This window comes from Citrus clementina, unplaced genomic scaffold (assembly GCF_000493195.1).
Source record: "Citrus clementina cultivar Clemenules unplaced genomic scaffold, Citrus_clementina_v1.0 scaffold_5, whole genome shotgun sequence".
Classification (NCBI taxonomy): domain Eukaryota; kingdom Viridiplantae; phylum Streptophyta; class Magnoliopsida; order Sapindales; family Rutaceae; genus Citrus; species Citrus x clementina.
Window position 1 is genome coordinate 22453296 of NW_006262201.1, and position 20143 is coordinate 22473438.

The 20143-nt window shown below is 38.5% G+C and overlaps 1 protein-coding gene and 1 pseudogene across 1 annotated transcript; both read right to left on the reverse strand.

Annotated features, from left to right (window-relative positions):
- Nucleotides 1-1198: 1198 nt before the first annotated feature.
- Nucleotides 1199-6036, reverse strand: LOC18040392 (annotated as a pseudogene).
- A 10267-nt stretch (nucleotides 6037-16303) lies between these two features.
- LOC112098031 (leucine-rich repeat extensin-like protein 2) lies at nucleotides 16304-17513 on the reverse strand. The gene is made up of 2 exons (XM_024183631.1): nucleotides 17323-17513; nucleotides 16304-16790 (listed from the first exon to the last, which is right to left on the reverse strand). Exons 1-2 carry the CDS (start codon nucleotides 17511-17513, stop codon nucleotides 16304-16306), a joined length of 678 nt encoding a protein of 225 aa, XP_024039399.1.
- Between the last annotated feature and the right edge of the window lie 2630 nt (nucleotides 17514-20143).

Genomic DNA, 20143 nt, shown 5'->3' on the forward strand with positions numbered 1-20143 from the left:
ATTTAATATACTAAACCATTTAATATAATTTAATATAAATAAAGTCGGTCAACAGTAGCGGTCAACTTAAGTCAACGCAGGTCAATGGCGGCCAATGACTTTGCGGTGAATTTTCAACGGCTTCCGGTGATGTCTAAGGGTCCAACGATGGTCTAGCGGAGGTTCGATGATGGTCTGGCGAAGTTCCGATAGAGGTCCGGCGATAGTTAATTTATATTTATATATTTTCATATTAAATAAATAAATAAGTTTATTTATTTTATTAAATTTCTTAAATCATTCATTAAATTTAATTAATATAAAATTATTTATAATATTAAATTGATAAAATAAAATTACAAATAATAATTATTAATAGTATTAAGCAAGTTAAAATGTTGAAGGGCAATTTTGGAAGCTTGGGTTTTCAACATAAGAGGAATTTGAATTCTTCACTTTTTGGTGTGGAATTCAAATTCTACATTATAAGGAATATTAAATTCTAATGAAAATTAAATTCTTATATATTTTGTGCAACCAAACAATGTAAATAAAAGTAAAATTTGAATTACTTTCCTCTCATTCTCTCCTTCCAACTAAACATCACCTAAGAATAAAATTATCTCCCTACTAATAGAGGTGGAATAGATATATGCAAGGATAAAAATTTTAGACTATGTCATATTAGAATTATCTTTCCAATAAATTTTTAATTGTAAAAATTAAGAAAGTTCTAATTATAATTTATCAGAGCATCAAAAAAGTAAAACATTTTGATGCGGCAGCATACAGAAGTGACAAGAAGCATATACCGATTTAGGCAGATTTTAAAAGGTAACCAAAAATGAAAATTATCAAACTACCTGCAGTTATAATCCCAGAGAAACGGAATAGAACAATATTCCTCAGACAAAGAATAAGCAGCAACAATAATATCTATTAAAACAAGTTCTGGCAAAAGCAAGATCAACAACAAATGAAAAGGCAAATTTTCTTATTTTATTTGTAGTTAGAACCCAGTGTGCTATTTAGTTAAAACAAGTATTTGATCAGAAAACATGGGGTATGATGGTAGCTATTCTATAAATAACTCACTGCTCACCCAAAACCCGGTGCCATGAACTTCAGTACAAATTGAAGTATAAATTAAAGTATATCAAGGATTGAGAGGAATGGAATAGAATTTACTAACAAAACATGTCAATATGCAAATACTAATTTAGGGATCAGGTTGTTCAGGTTTCAAAACCGCACACGTGGATGCAGCAGCACTTCCATTCTGAAGGTAGAGGCTGTTTACCACCATCGAATCACTGACCAACCCAACGTCAACATCAACATCATCAAAGTTGAGTGCGCCTCTCACTCTCCTGTTACTGTTAGGATAAAAAAAATAATAAATGACATTAATGATGTAGAAATATAGTTTAAGCTACAAAAACTGCACTATAAAGAATTAAGTTACCTATTCAACCGGTGATTAATGTCAGTCAGATCTTTAAAAGGGCTGTAAGCATGAGTACTCTCTCCAACACAAGCATAATAGCTTTTTGAGCTATGTGAGATCAGAGCATCCATCTGTATACATAGAAAATAAAAAAATAAAAAGAGAATGGGTTATTCACAAGAATAACTTAAAACAAGGTTACTCCTTATGGCTCATGAAAGCCTACTCTTGTATAGTGGTAACACAACAGAGAAACCATCCAGCAAGCCTAGACTGTTGTAGTTAGATACCTCAAAGACTTCAGTATAAGAAAGATGCAAAAGAAAAACTTAACACAGCACCTTAACCATAATACCACACTTATCCCACAAGAAAAGGTACCTATCAACACTTTTCAGCTTCAATTTCATGGTTTTTCTCGTTAAAGATTTCTCTGCTATCCCTTCTAACTGAGTTATTTTCTCTAACAAGTTTCTAAAACTCAACATCAACCAACATAAATGTGATGGCTAGCTTCAAGTTCAAACATCTAATTTCCTTTAGAAAGTAATATTAGGAAGCTCTATTTTGATTCCCAGGAGTGTAGGAAGAATTAATAATCTTTTTATCAATCAATGTGTATACATAATTGCTCTCTTAGTTCTTTTCTTAGTTCTTTTCGTTTTCTTAAAATAAATATTGAAGAAAAAGGTGCCAAACACCATTGGGAGAACAAAGGTTTGGCGAGCTTAACTTTGCTCATGTTCTTAGCTCATGTCCAAAAAAGAGTAACAAGAGTGATGACAGTGATGGTGGCAGTAAGATTTTTTTTTTATTTTTTATTCTTTGTACTTCTAAGCCAAACATGAAAGGTACAATAGATTTTTTACTTTTTTATTATTAAGTAATTGAACTAGATATGCTTCACAGATGCTTCAAGAATGAAATAGCAAAATTAAAACAACTCGTGAAACAGTTAAATGGTAGTAGTCCTTACTTTCTCATTACGTTTTGCCCATTTCATACAAGATAAGTATGCTTTTTAAAGAAAAGGATAATGAAATAGACACAAGAAAAAAGACCTCGGATGTCCGCAATGGTGAGACGTACACACTGTGTGTAGCAGATACTTTCTTAGGTGACATATCAGGGAGGGCTGGAAAAACTGATGCTTTAGGCTATCTGGGGCATGGATCTAATTAGATAAGGAAAGAAAAATTCAAACTTACTTGGCAATGGCTTACAAAAAAGTACTCACTGTCAGAATCATAAATAAGGGTTGGAAATGTATACCATCATTGTTATGGTTGACTTCAGAATCTCGGTTAGTCTTCATGGCCGTTCCAACAGGACCAAGCTCCACCAACAAAGGCTTTACAGTAGGAGCAAATATTTTGTTGTAAAATGTTATAATATCAACATGATCCTGCTCTGATCACTCTGCCTTGCAGATGACCAATCAACAAACACACTCCGAAAAACTTGAGGTTTACATTGTGGTTGCTTCCCATAATTATAGATGATTTCTTTGAATGTCAAGTTTAGCTGAGAAATCTGCAGACCAATAAGTGGAAACAGAAAGAACAAATGAGACTTAAAAGTGTAGACAATAAAAAGCAGACAAGAATAATGCAAGTTCCTAATAAAAAGAACCTTCGCAACTCCGTAGAAACAACAGAGGATAATCTGGTCAATGTGACAGTTAAAGAAGAGAGACGTCCGCTGATTAAGGGTCCGTTTAGGGCAGCTGCGCTGCCACAGCGCAGCTGCTCTCCACCCTATATTCTAGGGAATATTCCCTAGAATAAAGCATGGGGAGCAGCTCCGCTGCCCCAAACGCTCGCTAAGTATTTGCTGAAACAGACAGTAAACACTCTCCCTTATCTGCTGCGATAATTGTAATCTCTCCACCATAGCATTGATTCTGACGGCAGCTAACTTATTGATCTACACATATACAGAAAGCATGCAATATGTAAGTTCTGAAACAAAAGCTGGTAAAGGAAAGAAGCATAATTCAATCCTAAGCATATTCAGAAGTGAGACCACAATCTCCATCAGAGCTACTTAATCAGATAAGGGGATACATAAACCAGAACTTCATAAAATAGTTTTGTAACTTCTAAAAGAAGTATTTGAGGTCTAAATATCGAGGCAGTAATATGTCTCCTGTCTTCTTCTAAGTCATTCTGTACTTATGTTGGCATGATTTTAATTCCCATTTAAATACAAAGAAAAATGAGCAGTGCAGGAGAACCATTTAGATCCAGCCACATGTTCCTCTATGCAACTGGCAGAAAAAGATGGCTTAACATATTGTGAAGCATCTATAATCCTAGCAACCATAAAGAAAGCCACAATAGAGTCAGGCCAATTACACCAAGTTTGACATTTCATAAATATAATGGTTCTAAGCTCTTCCAACGACCCAAACCACACTCTGAAACCCCAAAAATAATTTCATAAAACAAATAAACTAAAATTAATTTTTTTAAAAATAAAAAAAGAAAGAAAGAAAGATAGAAAGTGGAGAGCTAATGCCTCCAAAACTTTTAAGGTATGCAGACAATAATGTGATGGGAAAATTTAGACTCTTGAATGGGAAAGCTGGACAAATTTTTTGCTGAAATGTTGCCTATTATACCTTGCAAAAGCAAATGTTGATCCCAGTTTCTGCGCATGGTTCTCCTCCACCTCCAGGATTTGACCGTGTTGGACTGCATAAACAGCCAAATGATGAGAAAAAAGAAGCAGGAACATGGTACAGATTCAAATCTGCTACTTTCTAAACCTGCAACTACATTGAATTGTACTGGGCAAAGGCAGACTATAAAGGAGGAGGCAAAGGCTTCGATTTAAGGTTATTTAAGCCCAGTAAGCAATCCTTCACTAGTGATGTAAAGTTATTTCGCTCCACTAACACACTCCGGTAGTCCTGACATCACCATTTTGACCTAAAATAGGACAACATGATCAATATGTTCATTAAATTGGAAATCTCTTCAACAATAGAAGAAAAATATGCATAAAACTAACTGGCGAGAGAAACGTTAAACAATCACATCAGTAACAAGTTCACCATAACAATTTGCATAAAACTGAAAATTAAAAATACTGCAAACTTCAAATGAAGGAGAGTAAATTCACGAAAGAAATTTAAAACAAAATGTGAAAGAAGAATTACCTGGTGAAGTCCCATGTTTATGCAAAGAATGTACGGGGGACAATCCCCCAGAAGAAAAGTTAATGTGCATGGCAATTGCATCCAAAGATGGCATTGGGATCAAAAGGAAGATGCCTTAGAAAAGATAAAGTAAAGCAGATGCTTTGCTTTTTACGAAAGCAAAAGCAATTATTACAAGAAATTTTTAAATATTGTGCGAGGGAGATAAGTTGTTAACATCACTGTCAACTTCAGTAAATGGTTCTTTCCACCAAGGTAAGTTCTCATAATGTTGACGGGTAGGTGAGTCTGTCGGTGGAACTGTGCTTGTGGAGGGAGCATGTGGTGCCTCTATAGGATACAGGATGGAGGTGAATTCTTCCCATGAATCTTGTGAATCTTGGAAGAGAATATCTGTGAATCCAAGATTTATCTCCGCCGAGAGGGCCGGTCTTGCAACTGTCAAGGAATTGTACATTGAAGAGCCCTTTTCCCACACCATGCTCTCCAAAAGACGCTCTTCCAATGAATTCAAATGTCGCCTCAATTCTCTTGGAAGAGATTCCTCATGTCTAATAAAGCTCTGTATGACCTTGCTAAGGTTAAAAGCCGTAATGCCAATTCTCTCTAAAACTGCAAGGAACAACATTGTGACAGTCTTATGTGTTGCCAGAACCAGTTCGGCGGAACAGGCGAGCATACATCTGTGGAATAAAGATGTCAAATTTTTTGCGTGCAACACTTGGGCTTCAGCTGTACACATTGTTTCCAATACCTTATAATTTAACTTGAGGGCTTCCAATCTTCGTTGTTCTGCCCATATGTTGTCCATCAGATTTGCACCTTGGAGGCTTCAAGTTACACAGCGCTCTCCTAAACCACTGCTGGGAAATATAGCTTCTAATATTATATGTACTCTGCGTATCACGTCACTAGTTACATCCTTATCACATGATTTCAAGAATCGTCCAACTCTGCTGAGGGTTTTGATGGTAGTGGACAAATAATTGTTCTTAGCCACTTTGCAGTAGTCATTGCTGTGCTGACAGGTGTCACAACCATCTTCGAAGTAGAAGAGTGATGGGGAGAAAGTGGACTAGTAATTGTCTTTACAGGAGAGGCCAATGAATCAAATTTTCTCTGCATGAAATAGAATCAAGGATGATGAGATTAAGTGTTTCTACATCAGTGAACAAAAAAGAGTAAAACTAAAATGCAGCTTATAGGTTTTAAAAGCATTCTTCATTGAAACATACCTTGGCACCGGTTATATTCACGGCACCTCCAAAAAGGCTTCCTGAAGACTAAAGATCATGGATTTTTGACCATGATACCACTATGAGTGTCTAAAGGAGGAAAAGAAGAAGAGTAGTCTGAAGAAGTAGATGAAAACATCATGCAAGTCAGTGGTGGTGTTGGAAGTGGGATTGGTGATGGAGTCTCAGATTTGCAATGCTTGGCAATCCATTTGAGTTCCTTTTTGTAAATGGGTAATGGAGTTGATGGAGGTGGAGGATCTTGTGGTGGTTTGGGATCATAGTGGTGACATGAGACTGGAGAGGGAAAAGAAGAGGGTTTGAAAACAAAAAATTTCAAGGACTGGTATGATTTAAGTCTTTTTCTCTTTTGATCTTTAGTCTTCAGGCGCAGAAAGAGAACTTCTCATTCATGGCTTCCACTTCATCTTCCACTCCTGTTACTCTTTCTTCTACTCTTTCTTTGCCCAGATCTTGCACTTCCCATACCACTAATAAAATTGAAAACCTTGTCGAATATTCCTACATCCCTGAATCCGCCCAAATCAGTGAGTCATCCTACCCTCTCATTAGCCCTTATCAGTTGTACAAACGCCCCAGTTCCTTTACTCGTAGTATCCGTACTCTCATCCCTACTAGAAGGCCTCACCCCAAAGAATATATCCAGTCTTCCCACCTGGATCAATGTGCTCTTCAAGCAACCTCGGCTGAGCAAAACATCACTCTGGAAATTCCCTCCGAGTTGCTTTCAAATTGGAAACGAGAAGGTTATACTCATCTTCATCTTGGAGGAATCCGATTAATCCTTACTCTTCATGGACGAAGAGGATTACCAGTTACAGCTCGCCTTGCCATGCTTGATACCTGGTTTAAACAGTACCAAGATGCTGTTATTGGCACTGTCCTCACCACTCTTCATGCAGGTAGTGTTTTACTCACCTTTTATCCCAACTTTAACCTTTCTCTCCAAGACCCCAATTTGCCCACAACCTTAAAAGTCCAAGTTCAGATCCAAGGTGCTGAACAAGTTTCTTTTGCCAAAATTGCCATGTTACACCACCAATTGGTCTATAGGCTTCAAAATCATGCCTTAGATCTCCCCACTCTAGAACACCATTCTGATACCCTCATGGTATTAGCCGAATCTGACCAGATCCCAACCATAATCCAAATCCCAAGACAAATTCCCCGTCATTGAATGGGTCTCCAACTATGAACAGTTCCATAACAATACAGCTCTAATTCAGACATCTGAAAGCATGTTTGAAAGACGCCAAGATGGAACAGTCTGAATGACTTTTAAACCCCCTTCAAGTGCTCCACAAGAGCCTCCTCGGCTCTCCTTTACCTATTCTTCAATGATCACAGCTGTTCAGACAGCCCAAGAAGACCTGCCCATTATAGGGTTCAATTCTGACGGCTACCCTGTATATCTAGCAAAGCAAAATGGCCATTTCCTATGGGATGCCCCTGGCTCCGGCATGTGTGACCCAAATTGTCCCTGCTGGGATGATTGGGAAGAGGATGATGATTATTCCACCACAAGGAAAAAGAAACCCAAAAAGAAAAACTCTCCAGTCTCATGTCACCACTATGATCCCAAACCGCCACAAGATCCTCCACCTCCATCAACTCCATTACCCATTTACAAAAAGGAACTCAAATGGATTGCAAAGCATTGCAAATCTGAGACTCCATCACCAATCCCACTTCCAACACCACCACTGACTTGTATGATGTTTTCATCTACTTCTTCAGACTACTCTTCTTCTTTTCCTCCTTTAGACACTCATACAGACTCCCAACGAAATGTTGTGTCCATACCCTTTGTCCCTTCCCCAATTACCTCCTTTGGCCACCTAGAACCTCCCTCCCAAACCTTTTGAATCAGTCCTCAACTGGCAAACCCAAAATGCCAGAGCACAAAATGATACTTTGTTGAATATCCACTCCAAAGTTGAAAAAATCAGTTTACAAACTGAACAACTTGAGACAAAAGTTGATTCCATCTCTGCTCAGATGCAACAGATTCACCAAAATCTCCAGTCCAGAATTACTCAACTCAATTCTGAGTTACGAGCAATGCTTGCCCAGCGCTACTATGGCCCTGAATTTGACCAAAAAGAACACGAAATCAAACGTTTAAAAGCTGAGCTTGAGCAGATTGAATCTGAAAAATAAAGACCTACCCTTTTTACCACATCTCCTCCTATCCCTTCTATAGGTCCAACTTATCATCCATTTGCCTCTATGCTTTCCCCCATCAGACAGTATGATCCTTCCAAGTTATTTGGCATGACTCATACTCTTTTCAGAGACAATCCCTTACCACCACCACCTAAACCTAAATCAAGGCCTAACCCTCAACCGCGACCCGTCACAATTCATCCTTCATCCATTTCCATCCCTGGCCAACAATCTCCTGGTTATACGCCGACATCACCTCTAGCTCCTCCATCAGCCCCTTTATCCTAACCTCCTACCTAATCCAAGGATAAAGAACCAATGCACCAGTTTAGTGCCCACACAGTAGATCACTCCTCTACTACAGATGACCAAACTTCTGATTCCAATCTAGCCGTTTCAGATAGCCATATTGATTCTGACATAGAATCTTCAGTATCCACTAGTGATTCTGAAAAGTCTTATGCTGATATCACCAGAATCTTGATGGCCCAGCCTGATCAACCTACTCAAGGCAAAACCACTCATACAGAACCATATGTTGATATTCCCTCTGAAGTTGAAGAAGAAATGCCTGAATCTTCTGCCACAAACCAACCTCCTCCAGCTCAAGCCCAGACCGGTTCTATAAGTAAAAAATCGTCGAATGGTCCATGGTTCACATTTGATGATCTTCCATCTCATAAATGGCGTGACCAACTTAATGAAATGTCTGTCTGGATTGACCTCCAAATGTTACAGCCAAGAGCCACAACTCAATCAGTCCTTAGAGAATTTGTTACTCGTTTTACGGGTGCTCTAAGAGATTGGTTTGATTCTTTAGGATGCTACCGCCAATTACAGTTTGTTGATCTCCCAGAAGTCTCAAGTGCTCTTGTGGTTCTCCATGATCAATTTCTTGGAGACCCTTCTGCAGTTTTTGAAGCTGCACGACAAGACTACCTCAATATGAAATGCTGTTCACTCAATGTCAAGGATCTTGACTTCCATTACAAATAAATGTCCCTGCTGTTTTATAAGCTTAATGGATTCAATGAGTCGACATTAAAGCATGTCTTTCTGGCTTCCCTTCCAGAAGAACTCCAACCAGACATCCAGAGGCAACTCACCGCATCCAATCTTGTTCTTGACAACATTTCTCTCGGCAAAATCTTCCAGCTTACCAAAACCTGTCTTGACAAACTTTGCGAGCAGAAACAGTTTTTAAAAGAACTATTCAAAGAAAAAGAACCATTCTGGAGTGCTTGTAAAAAGCCTTATTTGCAGATCAAATGTCAGAAGAAAAAGGATTGTGATTGCAGTTCTAAGAAGAAAAGGCATTTTAGGAAATTCAAAAATCCAGACCATTCATCCAGACCTCGCAGATCTAGAAAGCCTTACCGATTCTTCCGAAAAAAATCCTCTTCTTCTAGAGACTTTAAACGGAGAAAATCAAGCAGATGTTTCATCTGCAAGAGAAAAGGTCATTTTGCCAAAGATTGTCCCAACAAACAGGAAAAATCTATTCGGTTAGTTGAGCATCTTCAAGCCACTATAGATTACTCTCCAGAAAAGGATGAACTGAAATTCTATTTCTCTGAACAGGATGAACCTACTGATGAAACAGTGTTTGCACTACAGAATTCTTCTGATGACTCAGACAGTGATCAGTCCCAAATAATTTTCCATCAACTCTTACTGTCCCTTGACACTACTGTTCCCATCCCATCCATCAAACTCCAAATCTTGCCCTCAAAATTCCAAAGGCACATTCCAGCAATTGGTCTCATAGACACTGGTGCCCAACGCAGCATGTTAAACCCACATATTCTTCCCCCAGAATACTAGATAGAATCTGAAGAAAATTTCAAAGCAGTCAATGGCAAACTATTCACCACCTCTCTGATTACCAAAAAATCCATTGGTATTCAAATCTTCCCCAACTGTGTCATTTGGACCAAAGTTATCGGTTCAACCCGTCCTAATAAGGATATCTTGTTAGGTTTTGACATCCTTCACCAGATCAAACACCTCCAAATCATTCCCACTGGAATTCGAGTCAAGTCCATGTTCAAACCTGTCACGGACATTCTAAAACTCTACAATCTGTCTGAAACCCCTCAATCCTACCAGGATATTTCAACCAAGCTTTTGAGTTTCTGTCCAGAGTCCCATTCTGAGTTCACCCATCCAAACCCATTGTGGAAAAATAAGTCTTTCTTCATTAAGTTACCTTTCAAACTCAATGAAGACATTAACCCAACCAAACCTACTCACCCAGGAATGTACGTGGCGTTGTTCTACCCGATCTATGACAGCACAAGTCTATCCTTAGGGCCAGTAGCCCGCAAGTTCTGGTTTCCAGCCAATATACATATATGTGCAGCAAAACTTAAAACGCTTCTTTAGAGGTTATATAACCCAACACAGACTTTCCTTTAGTCTAAAATAGGGTACCAAACCAGATAAGAAATCATCATAAGTTTTCTAATGCATAGGATCCTTACTGGAAGGCAAGTGCAGAGCATACTTCCTTAAGTTTTCAAAATGAACAAATTCAATTCTTTATTCTTTTCTTTCTTTAGATCTTCATTTGCAGAGAGAGAGAAGGGAGTTTAGAAATTCATGGTTTTATAAAACACACGAGAGTTTATTTCTTAGAAAACTTCTCTATCTTACAAGCGAGGGGAGAATCCTTTATATAGGAGAATTCTCGGGGAGATAGGACATGACCCCTATCTTTTACAAAAGCAAAAGTAAAAGATTCATCATGACACAACTTTAATTATCACAAAGTGACAAAGTGTGCTTTAATAATTAAAGCATGATTTGACAAAAGCAAAAGCTTAAAGTAAAAGCAAACTTTAATAATTATACAAGACAAAAGCATAATATAATTATTACAACAAGACAAACTTCTTTATGGAGAGCGGAGGTTCATGTAGTCGTCTTCGGATGAGGTTTCTGTTTCATAGGGATTGTCACAAGAGGTTGGTGGGAAAAAGGTTTTGGAGAGCTTTGGATGTTTACAGTGGGAACCACGGTAAGGTGGATAAGGGGAATCTTTTCGACATCCTGGTTTGGAGGGTGATGACTTAGGACTTGGCATTTGAGTGGCTTTATCAACTTTGGAGGGTTGGGATGATGAGCTTGGTTCATTCATAGTTGGTTGTGGAAACTGTTGGAGATGTTGGCTGAGGGGAAGGAATTCTTCCCATGGGTCTTGTGAATCTTAGTAGAGGAAGTCGGTGTAGTCTGATTTTTCTTCTTTAATGATGATGCCTGTGGACTTTGGTTTAGATATGGCGGATGGAGTGGGGATCATGATGAGATCATGTTGTGGAGGAGTTTGGTGGTTTAGTTGATAAAGATAATTGTGCAGGTTGGATTGGATTTCATTGTCAATGATAGCTGGGTGAGGGGCAGTAAACCATTCATATACCTAGTCTTGAGTCCAAAAAAGATTTGTATCGGGATGCTGGACGTATGACCTGTGAATGATAAATACTGATGTGAACAGTTGTGCTTCAGAGGTAGGCATACGTTCAAGATTGTAAATTTCTGACAGTTGTTGTAGCTTCTTTCTCCACCATGGGATGGGGGAAAACCATTCAAGTAATGTCTAGGTAAGAGAGGTGGCTTTGTCTGGATTAAGGAGATGTTCCAACGTGGGAGTAATTGGTAGGACTAACTTGGTTGCATAAAGGACAGTTAGGCACCAGATGTACCATAACACATCTTCAGTGGTTTCTTTGGATGGATCAAGGGTTAAACCTGTAAGGAATAGATTTTCTGGGTGGAAGGTAGAAAATGAAAAGGGTTCTGTGACAAGGTAGGCTTTCATGAAGAAGCTAAGGAGAGCTTTCTTGGCAAACTCTTAGATGGCAAAGACAGAAGAAAATTTTTTTCAAAGGGAAAAGTTTTCTTGGTGAGAGCTTCTGGGGGTAGTGATGTAGCCATGGAGATGATCGGAAAGTGGTATGTAGTGGAAAGCAGGGTGAGAGGTTTTTCTGGTTTTGAGAGTCTGGATAGCATATCAAGGATGAGATTCTGGGACCCTTTTATATGTTTAATTGAAAAATCATATTTGGAAAACCAATCTTTTAATCTGAGTAACATTTTTTCGGAAATAGTTTTACCTTTGAAATTGAGAATATTGGGAAAGGCTGAACTGTCCATTCAGATGAGAAAATGATATCCAATGAGATGATACTCAAACTTTTTGATGCCATTTTTTACCGCTAAGATTTCTTTGAACACGCTATGGTAATGCTTCTGTGTGTCAGAAAATTATCCACCAGCGTAAGCGATAAAGTGTTCTTTTCCATTGATTTCTTCAAGGAGGATGGCACCCCATGATTCATCACTTGCGTCTATCTGCAATATGCACTTTCCATCAGTAATCAACTTTAATGGAGGCAGATTTGCGCAATTTGCTTGAGAGTAGTGACAGCATTTGTGTGGTCAGCATTCCATTCTGGGAACTTCTTTTTAATAAAGCTGAGAGGTGGCGAGTGTAGTGGTCCATATGTGGGATGAAATCACAGATGTAATTAATGATGCCGAGAAACTGTTGAACTTGCTTTTTGGAAAGTTGCTGATCTGGAAAGTGAAGCAATTCTTGGGCAATGTGTTTTCCTGGCTGATAATGGCCATCTTTTATGATCATGCCAAGGAATTCAATGTTATCCGTGGCAATAGTGCTTTTCTTGGCAGACAGCATGATTCCATGACTTTGGACAATATCATAGAATTGAGTTAACAGCTGGCGATGTTCATCATGTGATCCTGAAAAAAGCAAGATATCGTCAATGTAAATCAATGCATGATGCATAATTGGTTGAAAAATTTGGATCATGGATTTTTGGAAAATGGATGGGGCAGTTTTGAGGCCGAAAGGAAGGACTGTCCATTGGAAATGGGCATTTGGGATACAAAAAGCAGTTTTGTACCGCTTAGAGGGTGCAATGCCTAGTTGCCAGAAACCGGATTTTAAATCAAATTTTGAAAAGATCTGGGCATTTTTGAGAAAAGTAAACATGCTTTGTCGATGGGGCAAGGGAAACTTGTCATCTTGCAAAAACATATTTAATGGCTGGTAATCAATGACTAGGCATTTCTTTCCTCGGACAATTTCAGAATACCTTTCAACATAAAAGGCTTGGCAAGCCCATTGAGAAGTCGTAGGCTCAATTAGACCTTGGACTAACCATTGGGAACATTCTTGTTAGGCTAGGAGTAAGTCAGAAGGACTCATTCCTGGGTGAGTAGCTTTGGTTGGGTTGATGTCTTCATTGAGTTTGAAAGGTAACTTAATGAAGAAAGACTTATTTTTCCATAATGGGTTTGGATGGGTAAACTCAGAATGGGACTCTGGACAGAAACTCAAAAGTTTGATTGAAATATCCTGGTAGGACTGGGGAGATTCAAACAGATGGTAGAGTTTCAGAATGTTTGTGAATGGTTTGAACATGGACTTGACTCGGATTCCATGGGGAAGTATTTGGAGGTGTTTGATCTGGTGAAGGATGTCAAAACCTAACAAGAGATCCTTATTAGGAAGGGTTGAACCGATAACCTTAGTCTAGATGACACAATTTGGGAAAATTTGAATACCAATGGTGAATAGTTTGTCATTGACTGCTTTGAAATGTTCTTCAGATTCTATCCAGTATTCTAGGGGAAGAATATGTGGGTTTAACATGTTGCGTTGGGCACCAGTGTCTATGAGACCAATTGCTGGAATGGGCCTTTGGAATTTTGAGGGCAAGATCTGGAGTTTGATGGATGGGATGGGAACAGTAGTGTCAAGGGACAGTAAGTGTTGATGGAAAATTATTTGGGACTGATCACTGTCTGAGTCATCAGAAGAATTCTGTAGTGCAAACATTGTTTCATCAGTAGGTTCATCATGTTCAAAGAAATAGAATTCCAGTTTATCCTTTTCTGGAGAGTAATCTGTAGTGGCTTGAAGATGCTCAACTAACCGAATAGATTTTTCCTAAAATGCCTTTTCTTCTTAGAACTGCAATCACAATCCTTTTTCTTCTGACATTTGATCTGCAAATAAGGCTTTTTGCAAGCACTCCGGAATGATTCTTTTTCTTTCAATAGTTCTTTAAAAAAGTTGTTTCTGCTCACAAAGTTTGTCAAGACAGGTTTTGGCAAGCTGAAAGATTTTGCCGAGAGAAAGAACAAGATTGGATGCGGTGAGTTGCCTCTGGATGTCTGGTTGGAGTTCTTCTGGAAGGGAAGCCAGAAAGACATGCTTTAATGTCGGCTCATTGAATCCATTAAGCTTATAAAACAGCAGGGACATTCGTTTGTAATGGAAGTCAAGATCCTTGGCATTGAGTGAACAGCATTTCATATTGAGGTAGTCTCGTCGTGCAGCTTCAAAAACTGCAGAAGGGTCTCTAAGAAATTGATCATGGAGAACTGCAAGAGCACTTGAGACTTCTGGGAGATCAACAAACTATAATTGGCGGTAGTGTCCTAAAGAATCAAACCAATCTCTTAGAGCACCCGTAAAACGAGTAACAAATTCTCTAAGGACTGATTGAGTTGTGGCTCCTGGCCGTAACATTTGGAGGTCAATCCAGGTGGACATTTCATTAAGTCAGTCACGGCATTTATGAGATAGAAGATCATCAAATGTGAACCATGGACCATTCGATGATTTTTTACTTGTAGAACTGGTCTGGGCTTGAGCTGGAGGAGATTGGTTTGTGGCAGAAGATTCAGGCATTTCTTCTTCAACTTCAGAGGGAATATCAACATATGGTTTTGTATGAGAGGTTTGGCCTCGAGTAGGTTGATCAGGGTGGGCCATCAAGATTCTGGTGATATCAGCATAAGACTTTTCAGAATCACTAGTGGATACTGAAACTATTAACATATATGTTTCCATAATATTGATTTTGATGATAACAAACAAGATTAAGAATGATTAATCTTTTAAGATCAAATTAATTTTTATACATTTTAAATAAATCATTATTTTCACATTTTAAAGGTTTTATATTTAATGGAAAAATGATTTTATGAAATTGATTGTTTTTATTCTTTTTAAATAAATCATTATTTTCACATTATAAATGTTTCATATTTAATGGAAAAATGATTTTATGAAATTGGTTGTTTTTCAAAGTTTATGGTTTAATTGAAAGAATTTTGAAAACTTTGAAATAAACAAGTATTGCTTGAAATTTTGGAGAATGACTTATTTGAAAAGTGTCATAGCATTTTGGGCTATACCATAATTTCAGAAAGTTTTGGGATTAACAAAGCATTACTTAGAAATTTTGAAATTGGACCTATTTGCAAAGTTTTATAACGTTTTGGGTCGTAACACAGTTTTATAAAGTTTTGGGGTCAAACTATAAATTTAAGAAATATTTCACTGTAGCAGTTACTGTAGAAAACGGCGATCCGACATCTTGATAACGGCTCGCCGACATCTAACAGAATTGAAGATTAGTCTCTGGACCTAAACGGCGAACCGACATGTGTGATAAACGGCTCGCCGATATCAACTAGTAGCCTCTAGACCTAAACGGCGATCCGACATATAGTTAACGGCGATCCGACAATTTGAAAAATCAGCCCAACGGTCATATTGACCAGTCAAACGGCGATCCGACAGTGTGCAGAAAGTCAATAACGGCTAGTTTTCAGCTCCAACTATAAATAAGCTCAATCCAATTCAAACAAGTAGAATTCCAACGATCATCATTGAGCAAAATATTGAGAATACAACTTTCATTGAGCTTTAAATTCTTGTATTCATCTCATTCATTCACACATTGAGCTTTCACTTGTGATCAAACACATTGTGTGACAAAGATTCATTTGTGATCTTTTTTGTAAAATCAAGTTAAAAGATTGTAAGTGTTGGGATACACTTGGGTTAAGAGATTGGGGATAATCTCTTGTTGTAAAGGTCAATTGACACCTTGGAAGTCAATTGTAAGCGTTTGAAGCCTTGGGAGGCTAGCTTAGTGAAATTCTCAAGCCCGGTGTGCTTGGAGGCGTGGATGTAGGCGGGGATTACCGAACCACGTAAAAATCCTTGAGTTTGCTTTCTCTTCCCTTACTCATTTATTATTGTGCTTTTATTGAATTTATTGTTTTCGAATTTATTAAGGCATTAAATTAAATTGTTGTGTGGTTTGCCTAGGATATTTTTTAAAATCCCAATCACCCCCCCCCTCTTGGGTTGCCTAGTTAGTATTTCAGAAACGGCTAGATTGGAATCAGAAGTTTGGTCATCTGTAGTAGAGGAGTGGTCTACTGTGTGGGTGCTAAACTGGTGCATTAGTTCTTTATCCTTGGATTGGGTAGGAGGTTGGGATAAAGGGCTGATGGAGGAGCTGGCGGTGATGTCGGTGTATAACCAGGAGATTGTTGGCCAGGGATGGAAATGGATGAAGGATGAATTGTGACGGGTCGCGGTTGAGGGTTAGGCCTTGATTTAGGTTTAGGTGGTGGTGGTAAGGGATTGTCTCTGAAAGGAGTATGAGTCATGCCAAATAACTTGGAAGGATCATACTGTTTGATGGGGGAAAGCATAGAAGCAAATGGATGATAAGTTGGACCTATAGAAGGGATAGGAGGTGATGTGGTAAAAAAGGTAGGTCTTTGTTTTTCAGATTCAATCTGATCAAGCTCAGCTTTTAAACGTCTGATTTCCCGTTCTTTTTGGTCAAATTCAGGGCCATAGTAGCGCTGGGCAAGCATTTGCTCGTAACTCAGAATTGAGTTGAGTAATTCTGGACTGGAGATTTTGGTGAATCTGTTGCATCTGAGCAAAGATGGAATCAAATTTCGTCTCAAGTTGTTCAGTTTGTAAACTGATTTTTTCAACTTTGGAGTGGATATTCAACAAAGTATCATTCTGTGCTCTGGCATTTTGGGTTTGCCAGTTGAGGATTGATTCAAAAGGTTTGGGAGGTTCTAGGTGGCCAAAGGAGGTAATTGGGGAAGGGACAAAAGGTTTGGACACAACATTTCGTTGGGAGTCTGTATGAGTGTCTAAAGGAGGAAAAGAAGAAGAGTAGTCTGAAGAAGTAGATGAAAACATCATACAAGTCAGTGGTGGTGTTGGAAGTGGGATTGGTGCTGGAGTCTCAGATTTGCAATACTTTGCAATCCATTTGAGTTCCTTTTTGTAAATGGGTAATGGAGTTGATGGAGGTGGAGGATCTTGTGGTGGTTTGGGATCATAGTGGTGACATGAGACTGGAGAGCTTTTCTTTTTGGGTTTCTTTTTCCTTGTGGTGGAATAATCATCATCCTCTTCCCAATCATCCCAGCAGGGACAATTTGGGTCACACATGCCGGAGCCAGGGGCATCCCATAGGAAATGGCCATTTTGCTTTGCTGGATATACAGGGTAGCCGTCAGAATTGAACCCTGTAATGGGCAGGTCTTCTTGGGCTGTCTGAACAGCTGTGATCATTGAAGAATAGGTAAAGGAGAGCCGAGGAGGCTCTTGTGGAGCACTTGGAGGGGGTTTAAAAGTCATTCGGACTGTTCCATCTTGGCGTCTTTCAAACTTGCTTTCAGATGTCTGAATTAGAGCTGTATTGTTATGGAACTGTTCATAGTTGGAGACCCATTCAAGAGGTCTAAGCTTGATGAGCTCATGATGGGGAATTTATCTTGGGATTTGGATTATGGTTAGGATCTGGTCAGATTCGGCTAATACCATGAGGGTATCAGAATGGTGTTCTGGAGTAGGGTGATCTAAGGCATGATTTTGAAGCCTATAGACCAATTGGTGGTGTAAGGTGGCAATTTGGCAGAAGAAACTTGTTCAGCACCTTGGATATGAACTTGGACTTTTAAGGTTGTGGGCAAATTGGGGTCTTGGAGAGAAAAGTTAAAGTTGGGATAAAAGGTGAGTAAAACACTGCCTGCATGAAGAGTGGTGAGGACAGTGCCAATAACATCATCTTGGTACTGTTTAAACCAGGTATCAAGCATGGCAAGGCGAGCTGTAACTGGTAATCCTCTTCGTCCATGAAGAGTAAGGATTAATCGGATGCCTCCAAGATGAAGATGAGTATAACCTTCTCATTTTCAATTTGAAAGCAACTCGGAGGGAATTTACAGAGTGATGTATTGCTCAGCTGAGGTTGCTTGAAGAGCACATTGATCCAGGTGGGAAGACTGGATATATTCTTTGGGGTGAGGCCTTCTAGTAGAGATGAGAGTACGGATACTACGAGTAAAGGAACTGGGGCGTTTGTACAACTGATAAGGGCTAATGAGAGGTTAGGATGACTCACTGATTTGGGCGGATTCAGGGATGTAGGAATATTCGACAAGGTTTTCGATCTTATTAGTGGTATGGGAAGTGCAAGATCTGTGCAAAGAAAGAGTAGAAGAAAGAGTAATAGGAGTGGAAGCCATGAATGAGAAGTTCTCTCTCTGCGCCTGAAAACTAAAGAACAAAAGAGAAAAAGACTTTTTATCATACCATTTTGAGCAAGAAAAGAGGAGGGTTTGAAAACAAAAAGTTTCAACGACTGGTATGGCTCTGATACCATAAATGTACGTGGCGTTGTTCTACCCGGATTCTTTTCTATTTACTTAGATTAGGATTCTGATTTGGTTTAAATTCTTTCCTATTTACTTAGATTAGGATTCAGATTTGATTTAGATTCTTTCCTATTAGGGAAGATTCTGATTCTGATTTGATTTTTGGGTTATGATTTATTTCCAAAAATTCTCGTAACTAATCCTATATAAAGTACTCGTATCCAATAAACAAAAAAGAAGTTTTTTTTTATGCAATTAGTGAGAGAGTTAATTCTCTTTGCTTATTTATGAACTCTTTGAACTTATTGGATTTTTGTGGCGTTCAAACTTTTGACTTATCAATCAGAACATCCATAGCTGATTGTGGCATCTTCACATACCAAGATTCGTGCTTTCAATAAGCATTGGGTCGAGGTTCCATTCCAATTCCTGGTTTAGATTCGATCTTGGGAACTAAATTGATTAGGGGTCGTATCAATTCTTGACGGGGTTCGTATCATTTGGTATCATGGTCTAGGTTCCAAGGTCAGATCCATCTATCTTTGTTATTTTTCATTCTTGGTTGAATTTTTCATCCTTGTTCTAGTATCTATATATAAAAAAAAAATGTTATGAACAGTATTTGCATGAACAATGCCGCGTGAACAATATTTTAGGGTTTCCTTTTAAATCAATTTTGCATCCTTGTGGTTTAATTTTCCTTAAATCCACAAGTTTTACCTATTCCTTTTCCTATATATATAAAAAAAAAATCTCCAAACTCCTCTTAAAATCTTTCATTTGTTTTTCATTATTTGTGTCTAGGTGAAAATTTTGCCCAAAATCAAAACTCAACTTTCGTACACATTGCCTTCTTACTCTTGAAATTAAATTCTCCTTAGTGTCATCTTTGTGAATTGCTGCTGAAATCCTGATATGTTTGATTAGTTTGATAAGAACCGAGTGAGGATTACTAGGAGTGGAAAAAGGCAAGAGAGTGTGAGCGTATTAGAGTGTAAAAGCCAATTAATTTGAGTGAAACACGAGTGGAATTGAGTGAGTCATTTTCTTGAGTGAAACACGTAAGGGAGTGAGGCGAAGTCCTTTCCACATTATTTCTAACTTTCTTTTGCAGATAATAGCTATGTCTCACAACCTAGAACGAAACACAAATGAAGAGGATCAATCCGCAACTACTCAGAATTTACAAATTCAAGTATTGATGGGAGAGATGAGAAGGATGATGAAGGCTAAATTAGAGCTCATACACGAGCGTTTGGATCAGGTAGAGAACACACTTGCAGGGCAGCCATAACCCGTTCCCCAAGCACGTAGGAGAGAAAGAGCTCCAGCTAGAGAAGAGATTGATGACTATTATAGAGATGAGTATGATAAAGGGGAGGACTCAATGGGTAGCTATAAGAGAGATGGACAAGGTAGGAGAGATAGGAATAGATTCCATCTTTTCAAGGAAAATCCGACCCAGAAGCATACCTTGAATGAGAGAAGAAAATGGAGTTCATATTTGACTGCCACAATTATTTAGAGGCAAAAAAAGTAAAATTGGTTGTGATGGAGTTCTCTGACTATGTTATTACTTGGTGGGATCAGCTTGTTATAAACAGGAGGCGA

Coding starts and splice junctions, on each gene's coding strand:
- LOC112098031 (XM_024183631.1), bottom strand. CDS start 17,513: ATGACTTTTAAACCCCCTCCAAGTGCTCCACAAGAGCCTCCTCGGCTC. Junction 16,791..17,322: donor GATGCCCCTGGCTCCGGCAT/GTGTGACCCAAA, acceptor ATCTTTGCTCAG/ATGCAACAGATTCACCAAAA.